Genomic DNA, 18738 nt, shown 5'->3' with positions numbered 1-18738 from the left:
TGGGCATGTACCCAAGGGGCAAGAGCTGCTTCAACAGTTATGAAGGTGTCCCCTCACCAGATCGTCCCAGGATAACTTTCATGTAGTCAGGGTCATAGACCACAAGCTCCACCTCTGTTCCCCACAGCCAGTGAGGACAAGCACATGGGAATTTATCTACCCATTTCCGTAGGCATTGCAGATCCTGTTCTTTTTGGAACTATCACCACAGGAAAAGTAAATCAGTAAACCCTTTCCTCTGGCTCCAGGGTTAGTGTTGGCGTTAAGGTCAGGATGGGCACAGGGAAAGAGTTCTGGAACTATCAGCAGAACAAAGTGTTCAGAACTGTGTCTTATGACCTGGCCTCTGATCCAGACTCTGGTGGCTGTCCAAGGATTGCCCTAAGGCCAGGTTCTGTCCTATTGTCGAGTAGAGTTAGGAGCCCTGACAACGAGCTGCCTACAGAAACATGTCAGGGATTGACTCCATGGTGTACAAAACTTTTGGAAGTCATTGGTATAACATTGGCATAAAAAATTTAAGACAACTTTTATTACTTGGTAAGCAGTTGGCCAACTCATTATATTATTTGGAGCATGAAATGGTTTATATTTTAAAATTAAATTTATGTATTAACTTTATTTTGCCATATTACTTTCAACAGTAATTGAAAGCATACATGTAAATACATGTAAATGTTTGTTAATATTGCATAGTGTTTGGGAGGTATATAGCTAAGTGAAAACTAAATAAATACAAAACTGTGTGCATGATGTAGTTTTACATATTGAATATGCACACAGTTGTTAAGTCTGGATATATAGAGATAAAAATGATACTGATCTATGGTTTTGATATTTGAGGATTTTATCTCATTTTCACCTTGTAATAAAAAGAAATTTTTGTGAGCTTCTACCGTCTGCAGTAGTATCCTTCATCTCCTCAGTGGGGATTACAAAAGTCTTTGCTTTCTGACTTCGCTTTCTCTACTTTGCCTCCTGCCTGTGACCATTCCAGCAGCCCTGTTGCTCCTTCCCTGAAGATGCTGTTACTGTTGCTCCTCACACCTGCCCTGCAACACCTGCTTACATTTCCTGTCCTTTGTACACACCCTTTCCTCTACCTGGAGGGCCCTTCTACTTTGCCACAGAGCAACTGCCACTCCTCAGCTCTCAACACTCTGCTTTGCTCTCCACTTCTGGAATTCACATAGGCAATTGTTCCTGGACGTGTTCCCGTAGGCAACTCCCCTTATTTCTACCACATCTATGTAACTCAAGCAACTCTCTGCTACATTGGCATCTAATTTCTGCCTGCTCCCACCTGACAATCAGGATTTCCTAGTGCTGAGGTGACCTGTGCTACTGTAGGGCAGGTTCCTTCACTCAGCACCTGTTACCGGAGCATTTACTATGTGCACGGCATTGGTTTAAACACTGAATTAGGATATAGCCATAGATCTTACCTGTTTGAAGCTTCTGCTGTACTTGAGGAGACAGACAGAGTAAGTGGCCACAACAGTAGATTATTAATGTGATAAAGGGAAACCCAAGTGTCTGGGGAAGCTTTGAGCACTCAGAATTGGACATTAGAAAGCCCTTCCTCATGCATTTGCTCATTCATCAAGTCATTGACCAACACCCTATTGGGTTACAAAGATGAATTAGAGGTGGTCTCTCCTACAAGGAGCTCACAACTTTGACACTGCAGACAAAAATAGCGGAGTCAGGTCAGCCCTGCTTTATTAGAAGGACAGTCCAGGGGAAAAAGAGTTGTCCTCTCCACTCCTGAGATGCCCAGAAAAACATCTTGGAGGAGGCTTGGGGCTGGACTTTGGCAGATGGCCATATGAGGGAAAAGATTTATCCAGGGGGAAGGGAAAGTATGAGCAGCGCCGTTGAAGGGGAATGCACAGGCAGGGGGAGACAATGAATGACTTAGGGTACAGGAGGAGGTTAGGAAGGAGAAGGGACAGAGCAGTGTTGGGGCACCAATATGGCATAGGAGCTGTTTCCAGTTCTCTTCTTTATGTTCAAGCCACTAGATGAAGGTGACTCCTTCTCTAAGGAAAGGCAGACATCAGAAGGCAAATCCTGATCGACTCCTACCATTGAACAATCCACAAAACCTTGTTGAGACTCTCACCATGTGGGTCGTTCCTTTGCTCTGGGCACCCTTCACCACCAGCTAGTGCTGTCAGTGCTGGGTGGGTATTGCTGCTCTTGCTGGCCCAGCCTGCCCTCCCATCCCTGGTCCAGCCCCTTCCTACCTCCTGGATGTGCCCAAAGAGCCAGTGGGAAGGAGGGGACGGGAAATGCTGGACCGCTTTGAGCAGCCACTGCCTGTGCAGGTAGAGCTGTGCTGCCTTGAGCAACAGCAGAGCCAGGCCTAGCAGAGAGACCACTTGCAGGAGCCCAGAGACACTGCCCAGGGGTCTGGTGAGACTCAGCAAAGAGACACTCATGGTGCAGGGACTGCTGGATTGCTGGCTGTTCCTGTCTGTCCCCGACTATGTCTGACTTCCCCTGAGCACCCCAGCCCCATCACTGCAGGGAGGATTGCCCTGCCCACCTGGAGGGAGGGCAAAGGGAGAGAGAAGAGCTTTGACAGAGCTTTCAGAGTTCATTAACTGTGAGGATCCACCTTAGGAAACAGTGGGAGGAAAGCTTTCTCAGCAGACAGCGACAGTGGCTGGCAAACTCCCACTTGCCCTTCTCCCAATTAGTCATCCAGTATTTCATGAGCATCTCCTAAGTGTCAGGTGTACTAAGTGCCACAACACAGCTGCTTGCAAACAGACATGAGCCCTGATGGCAATAAGAGCACAGTCCAGTTACCAAGTGAGAATGTGTGCCTTGGTTGGATTATTATCCCTTTTCAGAGAGCAAGTCTTACAGGGGGCTAATGTGAGATGGCCACAGGAGAACCACTATCGAGAGCGTCAGCTGAGATTAGAATCAGGGGTTCTCCCGACCACTTGCCTCATCTGCCTCAGCAATGTTCCCCATGCTTGTCACTATCTACTCACCAGTTTTGCCTGGGGCTGACTGTGCTGGCAGACAGAGCACCGGCCTTAGATATCCAACCCTAGGGCACACTCATGATCTAGGAAGCCAGTGACTTAGACTCCCTGAACCTTAGTTTCTCCTTCTGTAATGTGGCATAATCGTCCCTTTCCCAAGTTGCTCCCAGGAATGCACATTCATGCAGTCACTCATGCACTCAGCCAATGTTCTTGAGCTCACAGTCTAAAGGGTAAAAGCAGAGAACTAACATTATAGGAAAACACAATAAAGCCTGTCCTGAAAGAGTGATGTGTAGGCTGGGCCCTACGAGGGAAGGAGAAAACAAAACAGGAGAGTGGGAGCTTTAAGGGTGAATAGGAGTTCACCAGGTGGAGTGCTAGAGAAGGGGATGGGCACTAAAGGCTCATGGAGAGCCTATGAAAGCATATCTGATGGGGACAACTTAATCTCTTACTTGTTCCTGCTTCTCTTCCCCAAAGTCAACTCTAGGCCCAAAATTCAGAAAAATAAAAACAAAATATCTTCATGAGGATTTCTTTAGAAGGCACTTTCCATGAATCCCCCTTTGCTTCTGCCCTGTTCCTCACCCATCTCACCTGTAACTCCAAAGTCCTTCTCTTTTGCCCAACCTCGTGACAGGAGATTCATTACACAACCCACAGCACTGGAGTTCTTAGCTCTCTCCCCTAAATCTGGGCTCCTGTCCAAACCCAGGGAGAGGTAGCCACTTTACCCATTCCTCTCAACCTTGCCCCAGTTCTCTGTTTACTTCCCATCTCTCTCTGATCCCGGCCCACTGAATTTGGACCCTACTCCTTTCTTTACTTGGCCCAGCACCAACTTTGCACCTAGCACACTGGGAACACTTGTGGAGGGAGGTTGGAAGTGGGATACTTGGGATGGAATTCTGGGTGTCACTCTGTCTTTCCTCCCCAAATCCTCAATTTCCTCTATATAGTTGGGTGCATATACTTGTAAATAGCTAACATTTAGTGAGTGCTTACCATGTTCTAGACACTGGGCAAAGAACGTTATATATTTTAACCCACAACTACTCTAACACAGTTTTTTTTAATGTTTATTTATTTTTGAGAGAGAGAGAGAGAGAGAGAGACAAAGAGAGAGACAGAGAGAGAGAGAGAGAGAAAGCCAAGTGGGAGAAAGGCAGAGAGAGTGGGAGACAGGATTGGAAGTGTGATCCGCTCTGACAGTAGAGAGCCCGATGTGGGCTTCAAATTCATGAAACATGAGATCATACCTGAGCCAAAGTTGGATGCTTAACCAGCTGAGCAACCCAGGTGCCCCAACCCGCAACAGATTTTTTTCAAATAAATCTCAAAATCTGAGCGAGAAAACCAAGGCACCCAGAGCTTAGTTGCCTTTCCAGCGTCAATATACTGGTAAGAGGGAGAGCCAGTGTTCAAAGCCAGGCAGTCTGGCCCCAGTCCCTTAAGGGACTAAGTTTGTGTCATTTGGGAAACCAGCAAGACAAAACAGTACAGGACAGACCAGGGCACAGGAAGAATAACGACAGGAGAGGCCAGACAGGCTAGAGGACAGGTGCGTGATTGAGAGTTACACGCACAGTCAGGGCTACAGCCGAGTAGGAGGAGGGTAACAGAAAACTAGTAGGAGTCTTGGAAAAGGGTGAGACAGAGAAGGGCAGACAGTCCGATGGGAAAGAGGGGGAGATCATGGAGGTTGTGAGGGAGGCAGAAGACAGGGGACAGGAGACACAGACAGGAAGACAGGATGGCAGGCAGGAGGTTCTCGGGCTCATCCTTGTCTGCACAGATTTTAGAGGAGCTTCCTGAGATGCAGGTGGATCCCATTCTTGGACCTCAACACAATTCTTGGCCGGGGAACAGGGATCCTGGAAGGATCTGGCACCAGCTCAAAGCGGAGCAGGGTCAGGGCCACCGCCACCTTCATCTCGTTCATGGCAAACTGCTTCCCGATGCAGTTCCTGGGTCAGGGAGGGAAAAGGAAATGAGAAGTGGCCTCAATCCCCTTGCTGGGAAGAGCACATGCAGGGCCCTTCTGCATGGGTCTGGCCCCGATCCCTTTCCTTCCAGGACACCCACACACATCTCGACCCAAGCCTTGCTTCACACTCTGCCCCTGACCTTTGACAAAGCCTACAATCTTCCAGGGCTAGTTCCTTCTACCTCTGCTGTCGGCAGGCCTGAAGTCCTCTTATAAGAGGGTCAGCTCCAGAGGCACACAGCCAAGTCAAGTGATCACTACAACAGTTAATCATCAGGGTGTTTGCGTCTCTATAAGCCATTACTGATTTCAAAAATGAGAAGCCAGTACAGGGTACTATAGGGGCCAGCTGGGCCACTTTAGGCCCTAACCATATGGGGGGACAAAGGGACCCAGATCCTTAGAGAAAGGACAAGGTAGAATTGTGTAAGGAAAACAGAATGGAATCAGAGAGACATCCAAATGGGCAAGGCCGTAACAATGCTCAATCTGCTCCACCATCTCCTTCCCAGTTTGGGTCCAGACTCCTGTGCTCCCCTCAACCCCTCTGTCAACCAGCTTCTGTAGATTCCAAGTCTACTGCAGAAATGTCCCTATTGGCCATCCCTCAATCTCCTCACCCAGGCTTCTCTGTCTCCTGCCTCCCCTTCCTCCCCTGAAGCCCCACCCAGCTCAGACTCTCCCAGGCCCTCCATCACAGCTAGGGGCATGTCCACATGCCTCAGCTGGCATTAAAGCCCTCTCTGGCTTGTTCCCTCACTCACCTATCACCTGTCCAGCTCTGCCTCCCCACTCAGCTCCTGCTGATGTGATCCCTGAGAATACCCTCCCTCCACCTCTGCCTGCCTCGTGCTCAAGGCTAATGGCAATGACAGCCCACCCTCAACCTCTCTGCTGGCTGTACCTCTTCATACCTGGATCCTGAAGTCACACTAGTATTTTTTACTCAGGGACACATCACTTTCCAGAACAGGACAGTGCCAGGAGCATGGAATGTCCTACAGTGTGTTCAATTAGTAAATGATGGAGTGAAAGAATGAATGAATGAATGAATGATGTCTCTTTGAGTGGGAGCATTTATGGCTGTGAACTCTTGGCGGCAAGGGCAGTATCTTTCTTCTGCGTTCCACCTCCTAACATAAGACGTAGCACACAGAGACAGGCTTAAAAAGTAGTCTTAGAATTGCATGAAGTTTATTGAACTAAAAAAAAAAAAAACCTGAATGGAATGAAATATGGTAGCCATTAGGTCTGAGCTAGAAATGGATCTCTCTGGCCCTCTCCTGTCCTTACTGGCAGCCACATGACACGCACCAGTGTCTAAGGCTCAAATCCTACAGCCAGTATCTGGAAGAATAGTTTGCTTAAAGCCTATTCTGTGAAAGTGGATTTAGTGTTTGAAGAAAAGAACTCGTTTCTAGTAACTACTTACAAGATTTAAGGAATTTACTAATTAGAGGACCATTTCAGCAGCACTGGAGAATTTCACAGCAGCCACTCTGGAGAATAGTCATCCAGCTCCACAGCCACTTCAAGTCTGCTTTATGTTTTATACCCCAGGAAACTTTCAAATACCATGTGCCATGTATAAAACAGTGGCTTTTCTCTCAAAAACAGTTTAATGTCTTACTTGCATCTATTTGCCCACTTATGCAATTGGACTCTAAGTATAATATTAATGTGTATAGAGCCCAGATCATATGTACTGATTTGACAACTAGGAAAAATGTCAAGTACATGTGACCATTACCACGGACTCAAAAATTCTTTTGGATAGATGCAAACATAATAGTGACACAAATTAGTTGAATACTTCATTAATCCCTTAAGAGGCCACAGTAACCACCCCATGTATGACATAAATATTTGAGATATGCAAGGCAGCTGAGAATGGAAACACATGCAAAGAATTCAGTGGTGCAGTTCGGGGAAAGAATGGCTGGTTTGAGAATGTGTATGAAAGATTTCTATCAGATTCCATCCAGATTTTGAAATCGACAATACTTGAAAATTAACATGTGAGAAAATCTCTTGTGCAAAGTCATACTCATACAGTGAATCAAATACTAGAATGCACTGAATTTTGGAGCAGCCACCAGCACTGAAGTGTGGCTGGAGATTGAGGAAGAGAAATGGGTCAATGTCTCCAGGTCGTGCCATGCTTCCCAGCTTTCTTTTGCATCTATTTGCAAAAGAACATAAAGGCACATACCTTTATGTACATAAAGGCACATACCTCTTTCCCAGCACAGAGACAAGCAAAGGCATATCTATAGACACCCGTATAAAATAGGAAGTCACAAGTATTGGATATGTACCCAGCAAGCACCACCCACTCCCATCCTAGTACAAATAACTCACCTTGCTCCTCCTGAGAAGGGCAAGAAAGCATGGCTGTGTCGGGCAGAACCTGGTGCAAACCGCAAAGGGTCAAACACCTGCAGAGGGAGCACCAGGGCCAGGACAGGTATGATCAAGCCCCTCCGTCCTATTAAGCAACCACCAGACAGACTACCCAGAGGTAGGACAGGAGAATGGGTTGGTCTGGAGAGCTCATCCCATCCCCTCCTCCCAAGCCATCATACCTCTGGGTTTGGCCACACCTTTGGGTTGTGGTGAAGGGCATAAATGGAGAGGAACACTGTGAATCCTGTGGGACAGAGGAGAGGAGACTGATCATACCCATGCCACGCGGGGCCATGTGCACACACAAACAGTTTGCTAACCACAATAAGAGCCATGTCTCATCAACACTGAGTGGAATGATCGTGTTGCAAGAGAGGTGGGGCAGACAAGGCAAAGCATACAGGCAGAAAATACTAGATAACCCTGCTCAGGCTGAGAAGCAGGAAAGAACTGGAGGCTTACTTACTCTTTGGGGCAACTCAAGTGACAACTCAATTCCCATTTATCAAGTAGCATCCATAGGCCCTTGGGTAATATGCATGAACTCATTCAATCCTCACACCAACCTTCCAGTGAAGGCACTCTTGTCCCCATTGTCCATATCAGGCACCTAGAGCCTCAGAGAGGCTAAGGTACTTGCCTATATCCACACAGCTAGGATGTGGCAGACCTGGAGTTCAGATCAGAGGTGAGCCAAGGGTGGCCTCCAACCATGGCTGGATTCTCAGATCTGGTCATCAGGTGCTCTCTGCCACCAATCTGAGGGCTCCCCACAGACTGGACTGTCAAAATAATGACAGTGGATTCCCTGATCTGCTTCAATGACTCGACCCCACAGGGAAGGAAAAACAGCTCTGTCTGGCCCAGTGGGATTTTCTCTCTGCCCATCAAATCTCTGGATATTACAAGGTTATGCTAATTTTGAAGCCCCTTGCTGAAGTCAACACCTCCTTGCAGAGAAGATGCAATGTATTGAGTCATTTTTATTTTAACTGATATGTATATAGTTGTTTGCCTTTGTCACAAAGGGGTTACCCAAATGTTATGTCAAATCTTCAGGATATTCAAATAGATATGACAGTGAAGACAGAATTGGTCCATGAGTTTGGACTTGGAGTCAGGAATTGGAGTATGTAGTTTTAAATCAGAGAATGTCAGTGCCTTCAGTGGGAATGCTGTAGCATCACAAAACAATGGGATCTCATGGTAATAGAATGTTTTTGTTGGATAAGTTTGGAAACTTAGGATTCTGTTCTTTTGAGATCTTAGAATTGAGATGCACCTTACAGGTTATTTGGGAGAATGAACCGAAATAGAATATATTCTCCATAGATAGGAAGGGGAAGTAACCTTTATGACACTTTGGCAGTGCTCTGGCTCTGTGTCAGGCATTTTCTATCCTCATCCAAACTAAAGAGTAAGTGTCCATTTTTGGATGAAAGATGACCAGAGTGATTGAGAACTGCCACATGACATGTGGACCACTGACGTCCCATGTGTTCTTTCAGAGTGTTGCTGTGTGAGTGTGGTGACCTTCATACCTTTGGGTAAGGAGCGTCCATCAGGGAAAGTGATGGGCTTGCTGAGATCTCTGCTGATGCCTGGAACTGGTGGGTAGAGTCGCAGTGCCTCTTTAATGCACATGGTGGTGTAAGGCATCTGGTCTAGGTGGTCCCTGAAACGAAGCTATCCTGAAGGACAGGCAAGACTCTGCCAAGCAGGAAATTCTCCAGTTGGGTCGGCTGGCAATCCCATCTCGTGAGCACTCACCAGGTGATGGAGGTACCATCCCCCAGGAGACTCTGGACCTCCTTCCGGCACCTCTGCTGATGCTCAGGGTGTGTGGCCAGGGCATAGAGGATCCAGGAGATGCCACTGGCTGTGGTGTCATGGCCCTCAAACATGAACGTATCCACTTCGGCACGGAGGTCCTTGTCAGTCAATCTGCTGCCGTCCTCCATCTGAGAGGAAATGGTGACATGGCAGAGTTTTCCCCTCCCTCCAAGCTTGTGGGCAAAGCCTCATGCCTCCCCTGCTCACACTCACTCTGGCAAAGAGGATGACGTCCAGGAAGTCCAAGTGCCTCTTGCTCCTGACCTTCTCCAGAGCTCCCTCCTCCTGCAGCTGAGCCTTCCTCAGCTTGATCACTCGGTCTGTCCCAGAACAGTGTTCCCAGGCAGAGCTGAGAGCTCTGAGTGCCCAGATACAGCTACCCCCTTGGCCCACCTACCCCCAGCTGTCCCAGCCTGGGTGCCATTTGGATCAGGAGGAGAGTGGTAATAGGTGTACATGTCAGGGTGAGAGCTGTAGCACCATGTGCTTGCAGGTTGGGTTGCCACTCAACAGCACATCCCGGAGAGACACTGTTTGAATGCCATTGGCAGGGAGTCTCATTCAGCCTTCACCCACGTGATGACAAATATCAGCTCAGGCACAGCACTGGCATCCTAAAACATGCACCAGGGGGGTACCCAGTGTGGGTGTGTCCCAACCTCTGGAGGGGCCGTGGAGGGACAGAGCTCTGCCTGAGTGTTTGGGGCCAATCCCTTTGGGATGTCTCTGAAGAAGGAGGTGAGCTGCCTAGGGGCCAGAGTCCAACCTGTATGTTGATGGGCAATCTGGCAGGCCCGGTGGTTCCAGCGGCCTTCAGGGGTCAGCCTATAAATGATGTCATCCTGGTGGAAAACATTCCTCACTCGGGAAAAAGCCAGGTTGCTCAGGTCTTGAATGGCCTGGATGTAGGACTGGGAGATCCTGAATGGGAAGGATGCAAAAGGGCCTAAATGGTGGCAGGCATCTGCCCTGGAGTGGATTGGGGCTGTGGGTGAGGGTTCCTCAGTCAGTGGGACAGGTACCCGAGGCATTCACCATTTCTTTCTTATGCTCTTGAGACCCTCAGCCCTTTGCGAGGGACATAGACAGCCAAGTTTTTCCCTGTGGCAAGGATCAGGGATCTGTGCCTGATGAAGGTGTGGTGTGGGCTGAATTTGACTGTGGCCTGGAGCTCTCTGCACAATGTTGCTGTTGTTGATGGGAAACACCCAAGCTGCCTTACCTACCTCCCAGGATAAGTCCACGCCAGTTGGTAGGAAATAGGGCCTGGTGCCTGAGAATTTCACTGACCTGTCTGCTTTGTGGCTGCCTTGGTAGCTGAAGGCGCACTTCATAATGGTGTCTAAGGTCATCAAGGAGACATGCTCAAAGATCTCCACATATGCGTTCTGTCTGATGAGGTCCTCCCATTTGTCCTGTGGTGTAGGGACACATTAATCCTCTACTCCTCCAGAAGGCCCATGCTGACAAGGCTAGGCTCTCTCTTCTGATGGGATGTCCTCTCTTTCTAAAGTGGCTGTGTTTTTAGCATTTTAAGAAATATAGCAAATAAGTGTTTGTAATGTGATGAGTATTTTCACAGAAACTTTTGCTATATAATTAATCATGATCTCTCATAACCTAGGAGCAAGTTATGGCACTAACCACCTTTTAGAAGAACACAAAATGTTTCTGAGGGCCAAAAGGTGGACGTTTTCTGCCTTTTGATCTAGACAAAAGAAACAAGTCAAGTCCCACATTAGGGAGCAAGCATCAAGGCAGGAGAAAGGCTAAGGGATCAGTACCAGGATTCCTAAAGAAGGGATATCAGGGACCACATTTCCTTTTGTTCATCAAATGTCAGCTGAGCACAGTTAGTGAGACATAAGGTTCTGTCCAGAGGTGATATGATGGTGCAACCCAGGCCTGGGGGTTGAGACCTGGTCTCCATTTCCCTCCATGGAGTGGCTAAAATCCATGCAGAAACCTTTAGCCCCAGCCCAGAGCCCATGTCAGTGACATCCTGAAGCTGCTACTGCCAGGCCAGCCAGGGTCACTTGTCCTGTTGTCCAGGGGGATTGACTGCTCTTCCTATCCAAGCCAAAGACATCAAGTGGGGAGGAGAATGGACCCTGGATCCACCATGACTCTCTCTTTAGTTGGCAATGAGCACAGAGTGGAGGCAAGCTTGTGCCTGGAACTTTCCTGTCTCATCCACTCTGGGGAGCCCTGTCTCCTAGTAAGGTATAAGTGTTGTGCCTGATGGATGTCTGTGGGACACACATGCCTGAGAGTGGGCTCTGAGAACTGTGCTATGGGTGTGAGTGTGCAGGTGAGCACGGGACGGACTTACCAGCATCACGCGGACAGAGTCATCTATGAGCCTCACGTAGGGCTTCAGGATGCCATAGTGGAAGGCTGGGGTCAGCATCCGCCGGTGTTGGAACCACATCTGACCATTCAACAGGAGCAAACCATACCCTGGGCCACAATGGGGGTGTGTGGGGAGAGGTACTCCCAAGAGTCGTCTAGGAATTTGGGAGGAACCCAGGGTGTGAGAAGAAGGGCATCCTGGGCAAGTCTGGGAAGGCCAGTGCATGTCAGGAAGGTGACCACGCAAGTATTGGGTCACAGCAAGTGGTCATGACAGCTGAGAGATCAAGGCTGAAACCGAGCAGGTCGCAGGTCATAGAAGGACTTCAGTGAAAAGTCAGGCTGAGATCATTCTCGAGGACTGTGAAGTGATGTGAAAGAAGCTGAGCTGCAGGAGAGCTCTCCCCACCATTAGGAAGGGGTGAGGGTATTTTTTTGAGAGAGAGAAGGAGAAAAGGGAGAGGGAGAGATGGTGAGCCAGGGAGAGGGGCAGAGAGAGGCAGAAAGAGAGAATCTTAATCAGGTTCCAAGCTAGGTGTGGAGCCCAATGTGGGGCTCAATTCCATGACCCTGGTATCATGACCTGAACCAAAATGAAGAGACATCCTCAACCAACTGAGCCTCCCAGACATCCAGAGGTGAGTTTTTTCAGAAGAAGAGAAACGAGGCTCACTTCAGAGTTGAGGGTGTGACTTTGGTGCCGGTCACTACAGTCTTGTTTTATCTGGGCCAAATGGATAGTTGTTGGCAAACAGGAAGGTGGACTATAGTCCTGGTTAAATGTACTTACCTATCCACGGAGCCAGGAATCTGGAGATGCCATGAGACTTTGGGTCTGAAAGTTAAGAGGGAATTACAGGACTGAGGGGAACATGGAAGGCAGGCTGCCCCCAGGAGGTGCTGTGGTCCAGGCCAGTGGCCCCCATTCCTTCCTGAGGATTGTAAGCTGGCAGTTTGTGATAAACAACTCCCCAGTTGCCTCCAAGCCCTGACTCACTTCCTTTCCTGATGGTAACTTGGGCTTAGGAGGGCAGATTCAGTGGTCCATAGCACAGCCCCAAAGAGACTGTGATCAGCAAAGAAATATAGAAATCAGGCATTCTATATGACCCACCACAGACAGGGATTCTGAATACCAGCCATCACGGACAGCAAATTGACTTTGAGATCTGGGATCATATCAGTGTGGTGAAAGAAAGAAAGAAAAAAAGAAAGAAAGAAAGAAAGAAAGAAAGAAAGAAAGAAAGAAGGGAGGGAGGGAGGGAGGGAGGGAGGAAAGAAAGAAAGAAAGAAAGGAGGGAGGGAGGAAAGAAAGAAAGAAAGAAAGGAAGAAAGGAAGAAAGGAGGGAGGGAGGGAGGGAGGAAAGAAAGAAGAAAGAAAGAAAGAAAGAAAGAAAGAAAGAAAGAAAGAAAGAAAAGAAAGAAAGAAAGAAAGAAAGGAAGGAAGAAAGAAAAAGGAAAATGTAATCCCTCACAGCTGTTTAAGCATTCCATCTAAGTATCTATATTTGGCCTTATGCTGGCTTGTGGGCTAGAAGGATGGTTGCTGGAGGGTACTGAAGGCTGAGCCATGACTCTCTTCCAGAATTTCATAGTCCCCAAGGAATATACCCAAGAGAGAAGAGCCATAGCAGAAGACATGTAGGATAGTTCTCACCTGATCGCCCCAGGATCACCTTCATGTAATCCGGGTCATAGACTATGAGGATAACTTTGCTCCCCCACAGCCAGCGAGGACTGGCGCATGGGTATTTCTCTGCCCTTTTCTGAAGCTTTTGTAGCTCTTGGCCATCTTGGAACTGTAACCGAGGGAAAGACAAGTCAATAAAACCTTCCTCTTTAGGTGCACTGGTTAGAGTGGTGGTGGCAGGTAGGCTGGCCCCAGGGTGATAGTTCTAGATATCCACAGTGCTTAAGAATTTGTAACTGTTTCTTTTTTTTTCTTTTTTTTTTTTCACTTTCTTTAAAAATATTTTATTTTTAGATTTCTTTCTAGGTTAAATATTTCAGCCAATCAGGAGCAATCATAATATACCATATGGAAGAAATTAAAGGCCCTGGAGATTTGTTAATGCTGTCATTGTTTATTTGCCTTCACATCTTCGTAACACCCTGACTCCAGCTAGTTTTCTCTTACCTGAATTAGAAACAAATCTGTGATTGTTCAACCTCATTTAGGAAATGAGCTTTGCCATTGGGAGACTCCGTGGACAGCTTGACTAACCAGTTAAACGTAAGGCAGAAAAGGGACTGTCATGCCAAAATTTGCAAAGCTATTTGCCAGATGAATTATCAGTTGGAGGAGTCACAAAGAATACAGATTGTTGATTTAAAGGTTCTCTTTTTTATGGTCAGTATTATGTAGATCTGAGGGAGGGATACCCAGCAATTGCATTAGATGGTTCTGATTCACAGCACCATTAATTGTTGTGAACTGAGTAAGATCAGAACACCCCAGAATTAGTGTGTATGCAGTGGTAGTATAAGCAGGAGGGGCAAACAACAAATCTCTCAAGTGAGAGTTCATGAAGTACAAGTTTATGTAGTTGAATGCAGGTTTTGTTACGTGACACTGGCTCCTACAGAAAGCCCACAGGTAGCACGTGATTTCTAAGGTCAGAAATTTATGCAAGTAGCTTTTGGCAAGGAGAATAAATGTGTAATTTTTAAATTAAATTCTGTATAGTCTAGCCAAATGGACTGTTAGCAGAATTCTCCATTACGTTTAAGGAAGTCCTCTTAAGTGACAATAAGGTGTATATATATTTTTTACCTCTTATTTATAAGAACAGTCTACAAATAGTCACATGCGTTTTATAAGGATCTTATGAATCCCCCATTTTTGTTTGTTGTTTTTTTTTTTTGAGGGATCAACTATATACCTTAACACTCTCAAATGATCTCTATATATTCTTCCTTCTTGAGTTATGGTATGACTAGTGTTTCAAGTTATCAGTCTATGTTCCACATCACTCTCAGATTTTCCTTCTTTTTGCTTATCAACTTACATTCAAGGATTTTTTTTTCTGGTTCAATATTTTAGCACATTAATTCTAATCCATGGGGTTCCAGTATACACCAAGTAGCCTAATAGTTACATTATGTATTCTTACTCCTAACTTTTTCTTTTAAAATGGAATAAAGGTATTTTTCATTCTAAGATTTTCAGGTCATTCCTTTTCAGAGTGCCTTTTTAAAAAATTAAATTTTGAGATGGCTTTATTTCATTCAAAGCCTCTTGCCATTGTTTCTTGCCAGCTCCCCAACTTTATTTCCATCTCTCTCCTTCTCGTTCAGTAGGATCCAGTCCTACTTGGTCCCTTCTTTTCTTTTTTTTTTTTATTTTTTTATTTTTTATTTTTTAATATATGAAATTTACTGTCAAATTGGTTTCCATACAACACCCAGTGCTCATCCCAAAAGGTGCCCTCCTCAATACCCATCACCCACCCTGCCCTCCCTCCCACCCCCCATCAACCCTCAGTTTGTTCTCAGTTTTTAACAGTCTCTTATGCTTTGGCTCTCTCCCACTCTAACCTCTTTTTTTTTTTTTCCTTCCCCTCCCCCATGGGTTTCTGTTACGTTTCTCAGGATCCACATAATAGCCAAATTATGGAAAGAGCCTAAATGTCCATCAACTGATGAATGGATAAAGAAATTGTGGTTTATATACACAATGGAATACTACGTGGCATGAGAAAAAATGAAATATGGCCTTTTGTAGCAACGTGGATGGAACTGGAGAGTGTGATGCTAAGTGAAATAAGCCATACAGAGAAAGACAGATACCATATGGTTTCACTCTTATGTGGATCCTGAGAAATGTAAAAGAATTTGTAACTGTTTCTGATGAGACAGGTTCTGATCTAGATTCCACATTCAGTGAACTTATGTTCTAGTGTGGGGTGGAGTTGGGGAAGAGAATCAGGCCTTAGAGTCTGAAGTGTTCTTCAATTACTTAAGGGGCCTGCTCTGTGCTCCCAGGTCATGGCCACCATTGGGCTACACTTCTCCTTAGATCCAGTGCTGTGACCATCCAGTGGGAACCTCTTACCACAAAGCTATGTTACTTTGTCCACCACGATGCCCTCAACCTGCACAGCAGGGGCCCTGGGTCCTGTTTCTGCCCAGTGACATGCCTCCATTCTGATCATATGCTCTCCTCCTCTAGGGGACCCCAAGGAGCCAAATGGTGCCATGCCCGGCTATTCCCCTCTCTGGGCCATTCTGAGGGCCACTGATCTGTCAGCTGACTGGACAAACACGTGGGGCTGCGATCTGTCCCTGAGCAGGTCTGGCCAGGGCCAGGTGACAATCTTGTAGAAGAGACATTGCCCACAGTGGCAGTGGCAGTGGCAGTTACTCTGTCAGTAAATACCCAATGTCCAGTGGCCTTCAGCCTATGACCACTCAATGCAGGCTATGCTCCACTAAAGCTGCAGCCACAAAAAATGTCCCCCAAGGGAGGCACAAGGACAGAAGGAGGACAGAAACTAAAGGGGCAGCGCAGACAATGGTCAGGTGTTGTGGCTCTGCTACTAGAAGTCAGGCTGAGACAGGGGAGGAAAGATGGGGCTGTTGACTCACCTCCTTCCCACCCTGCAGTTCCCCTTTCATAGTTCCTGGTGGATTTCACCCCTAGGTAGTGCAGTGAGTTTGTGGACCCACAGCATGCTTGTCCTTCGTAGGCATTACGTTATTTCCAATTTTTATCAATTATGCAGGTTAGAATGACTTGCTTGAGACTGTAATCATCAGCATCATCATCCCCACTTTACAGAGGAGGAAACAGAGGCATAGAGTATGTGGCAGAGCTAGGATAAAATCTACGGAGCTTGGCTCAGAGACCACATGCTTCCCTGTCCCAATTGTGACTTGTCACCTTGCCTGAAGGTTAGCTTTAACTCACCTCAGGTGGCATTCTAACTCCTGACTTAGCCAATAACAGAGGAATTGAATAAAGGAAGGTTTCAGATAGAATTATAAAAACAAGAAATATTTGGCTACAATATCTGATAGGTCAGCAGCCGATGAGAGATGATTGGGCACCGGGAGTAATATTCGATATGTAGCAGAACCTGTCTGCTTACAGAGTCTACATACAGTCAGTTAATGGGAAAGTCACTGGAGCAAGTTTTTTAGTTCCTTATGTCAAATCCCAGCTTGGGAAGGTGACAACTGCATCTAACAAAAGGTCCCAATTTCTCCAACTGGACAAATAATCTGGAAGTCATTAGTGCAACAATGCACAGGAAGGAACTGGGGTCTGGCTGTCTCCCTGTGGCTGACATGAAGTTTCCATCTCTGGCGCCACTAGGTTGAAATCACTCTGCCTCTTTCTCTGAGAAGAGACCGGTCTCCGCTCTCTACAACACCCCATCTCCTAGGCTTGTTCAATCCACACCCACCAGTGAGCCCCTCTCCAAGTGCCCCCCTTCCTGTAACTCTCCCTTGGGGACCAGTGCTGACAGAACGGGCTGGGTAGGTGCTGTCTCCCACCCAGTCACCCCAAGCTGCTCCTTCCTCTGTCACTGCACAACCTGAGTCAAGCATCCCTTGGGGTCAGCTCTGCGCTGGCCACCGGGGTACTGGAAGGAGGTGACATCCTCAGCCCATGGATTACATGGTGCCTGGTTTGAGGAATGAGAGCTAATGTGGAAACAGATTCTGTTAATGGTGGAACTCAGTGTGAGTGCTCTTTACCTGCCCCATCCTGGGAACCTTCTCTTGTGTGCCAGTGACTTGTCAGGGTTGTAGCATTGAAACCACCAGTCTGGAACATCCACAGTCTCAGGCACCCCACCTGGTTGTTCCCTACCCCTGACGTGATCCCCAGTCCAGCAGTTGACCCTGTTTTCCTGTAATCTGCACCTTCTGAGATTCCTGTCTATGGTCTGAGTCCCAGGCATCTCAGGGCCAGGCTGAGAGGATGGGGTTGAGTGGCTGGGCAGGGAAGCATCAGGAAGCCTGTTCTGAGAGAAGAGGCAGGGTTGCTCGGCCTGAAGGGGAAGACTCAGGAAGGAGCAGCCATTGTCCTCAAAGAGCTAAGCTACAAAACAGCCTGTGGATCTGCCTAGGAAAGAGGGTCAGACTGGCCTGAGGGCACCAGCACAGGCTTCCTTGGAGGGGCTGAGCTCCAGGGCTGGCTTGGGGCACTGAGGTCTGAGAGGTAAGCTAGACCCACGTGCTGTCACACAAGAAGCCTGTGTGGGATATATCTGCTGTCCAAGCGTATGCTCTGAGAATCCAGGCCTGCTCTGTCCTCCCACCCCCCGTCCAGCCCCTTCCTACCTCCTGGATGTCCCCGAAGAGCCAGTGGGAAGGAGGGGACGGGAAGTGCTGGACTGCTTTGAGCAGCCACTGCCTGCGCAGGTAGAGCTGTGCTGCCTTGAGCAACAGCAGAGCCAGGCCTAGCAGAGAGGCCACTTGCAGGAGTCCGGAGACACTGCCCAAGGGTCTGGTGAGGCTCAGCACAGAGACACTCATGGTGCAGGGACAGCTGAATCCTCTGACTGTCCCTGACTGTGGCTGACCTCCCCTGAGCACCCCAGCCTTGTCAGTCCAGGTAGGATTGCCCTGCCCACCTGGAGGGAGAGTAAATGGAGGGGGCAGAGGTTAGACTGGGCCTCCAGTGTTCATTAACTGTGAGGATCTCCCTTGGGAACCAGTGGCAGGAAAGCTTTCTCTGCAGACAGCAGTCAGCAAACTCCCACTTGGCCTTTTCCCTATTATTCATCCAATATTTCAGGAGCACCCGCTAAGTGCCAGGTATACTTAGTGCCACAACATGGCTGGCTGCAAACAGATAAGAGCCCTGCAAACAAACTGATAGAAGACCACTGTTCAGTTATAAAATTGAGAACATGTGCTTGCTGGGATTATTATCCCTTTTCAGAAAGCAAAAGTCTTACAGGGAGCTTGTGTGACGTGGCCACAGAAGAACTGCCATTGAGAGTGCCAGCTGGGATTAGAATCAGGGGTTCTCCCGACCACCTGCCTCAGCTGCATCAGCAATGTTCCCCATGCTTGTCACTATCCACTCATTAGTTTTGCCTGGGGCCGAATGGGCCAGCAGACAGAGCACCTGCCAGAGACTCAGACCTCCAGCCCCAGGGCACACTCATGACTTAGGAAGCCAATGACATTGACTTCCTG

The 18738-nt window shown here is 47.6% G+C and overlaps 1 protein-coding gene across 1 annotated transcript; it reads right to left on the bottom strand.

Annotated features, from left to right (window-relative positions):
• Window positions 1-4689: 4689 nt before the first annotated feature.
• LOC132672440 (cytochrome P450 4A11-like) lies at window positions 4690-18155 on the bottom strand. The gene is made up of 12 exons (XM_078451951.2): window positions 17875-18155; window positions 13241-13382; window positions 12374-12418; window positions 11564-11691; window positions 10522-10646; window positions 9998-10152; window positions 9445-9551; window positions 9169-9359; window positions 8940-9073; window positions 7578-7642; window positions 7354-7430; window positions 4690-4972 (listed from the first exon to the last, which is right to left on the bottom strand). Exons 1-12 carry the CDS (start codon window positions 18067-18069, stop codon window positions 4804-4806), a joined length of 1533 nt encoding a protein of 510 aa, XP_078308077.2. The 5' UTR covers window positions 18070-18155; the 3' UTR covers window positions 4690-4803.
• Window positions 18156-18738: the final 583 nt, after the last annotated feature.

The sequence above is a fragment of the Panthera onca genome, chromosome C1 (assembly GCF_046562875.1).
Source record: "Panthera onca isolate mPanOnc1 chromosome C1, mPanOnc1 haplotype 2, whole genome shotgun sequence".
In the NCBI taxonomy this organism is placed as follows: domain Eukaryota; kingdom Metazoa; phylum Chordata; class Mammalia; order Carnivora; family Felidae; genus Panthera; species Panthera onca.
This window is presented reverse-complemented; position numbering and strand designations above follow the sequence as displayed.

Coding starts and splice junctions, on each gene's coding strand:
- LOC132672440 (XM_078451951.2), bottom strand. CDS start 18,069: ATGAGTGTCTCTGTGCTGAGCCTCACCAGACCCTTGGGCAGTGTCTCC. Junction 11,692..12,373: donor ATTCCTGGCTCCGTGGATAG/GTAAGTACATTT, acceptor ATTGTGGCCCAG/GGTATGGTTTGCTCCTGTTG. Junction 9,074..9,168: donor GATGGTACCTCCATCACCTG/GTGAGTGCTCAC, acceptor GCTTCGTTTCAG/GGACCACCTAGACCAGATGC.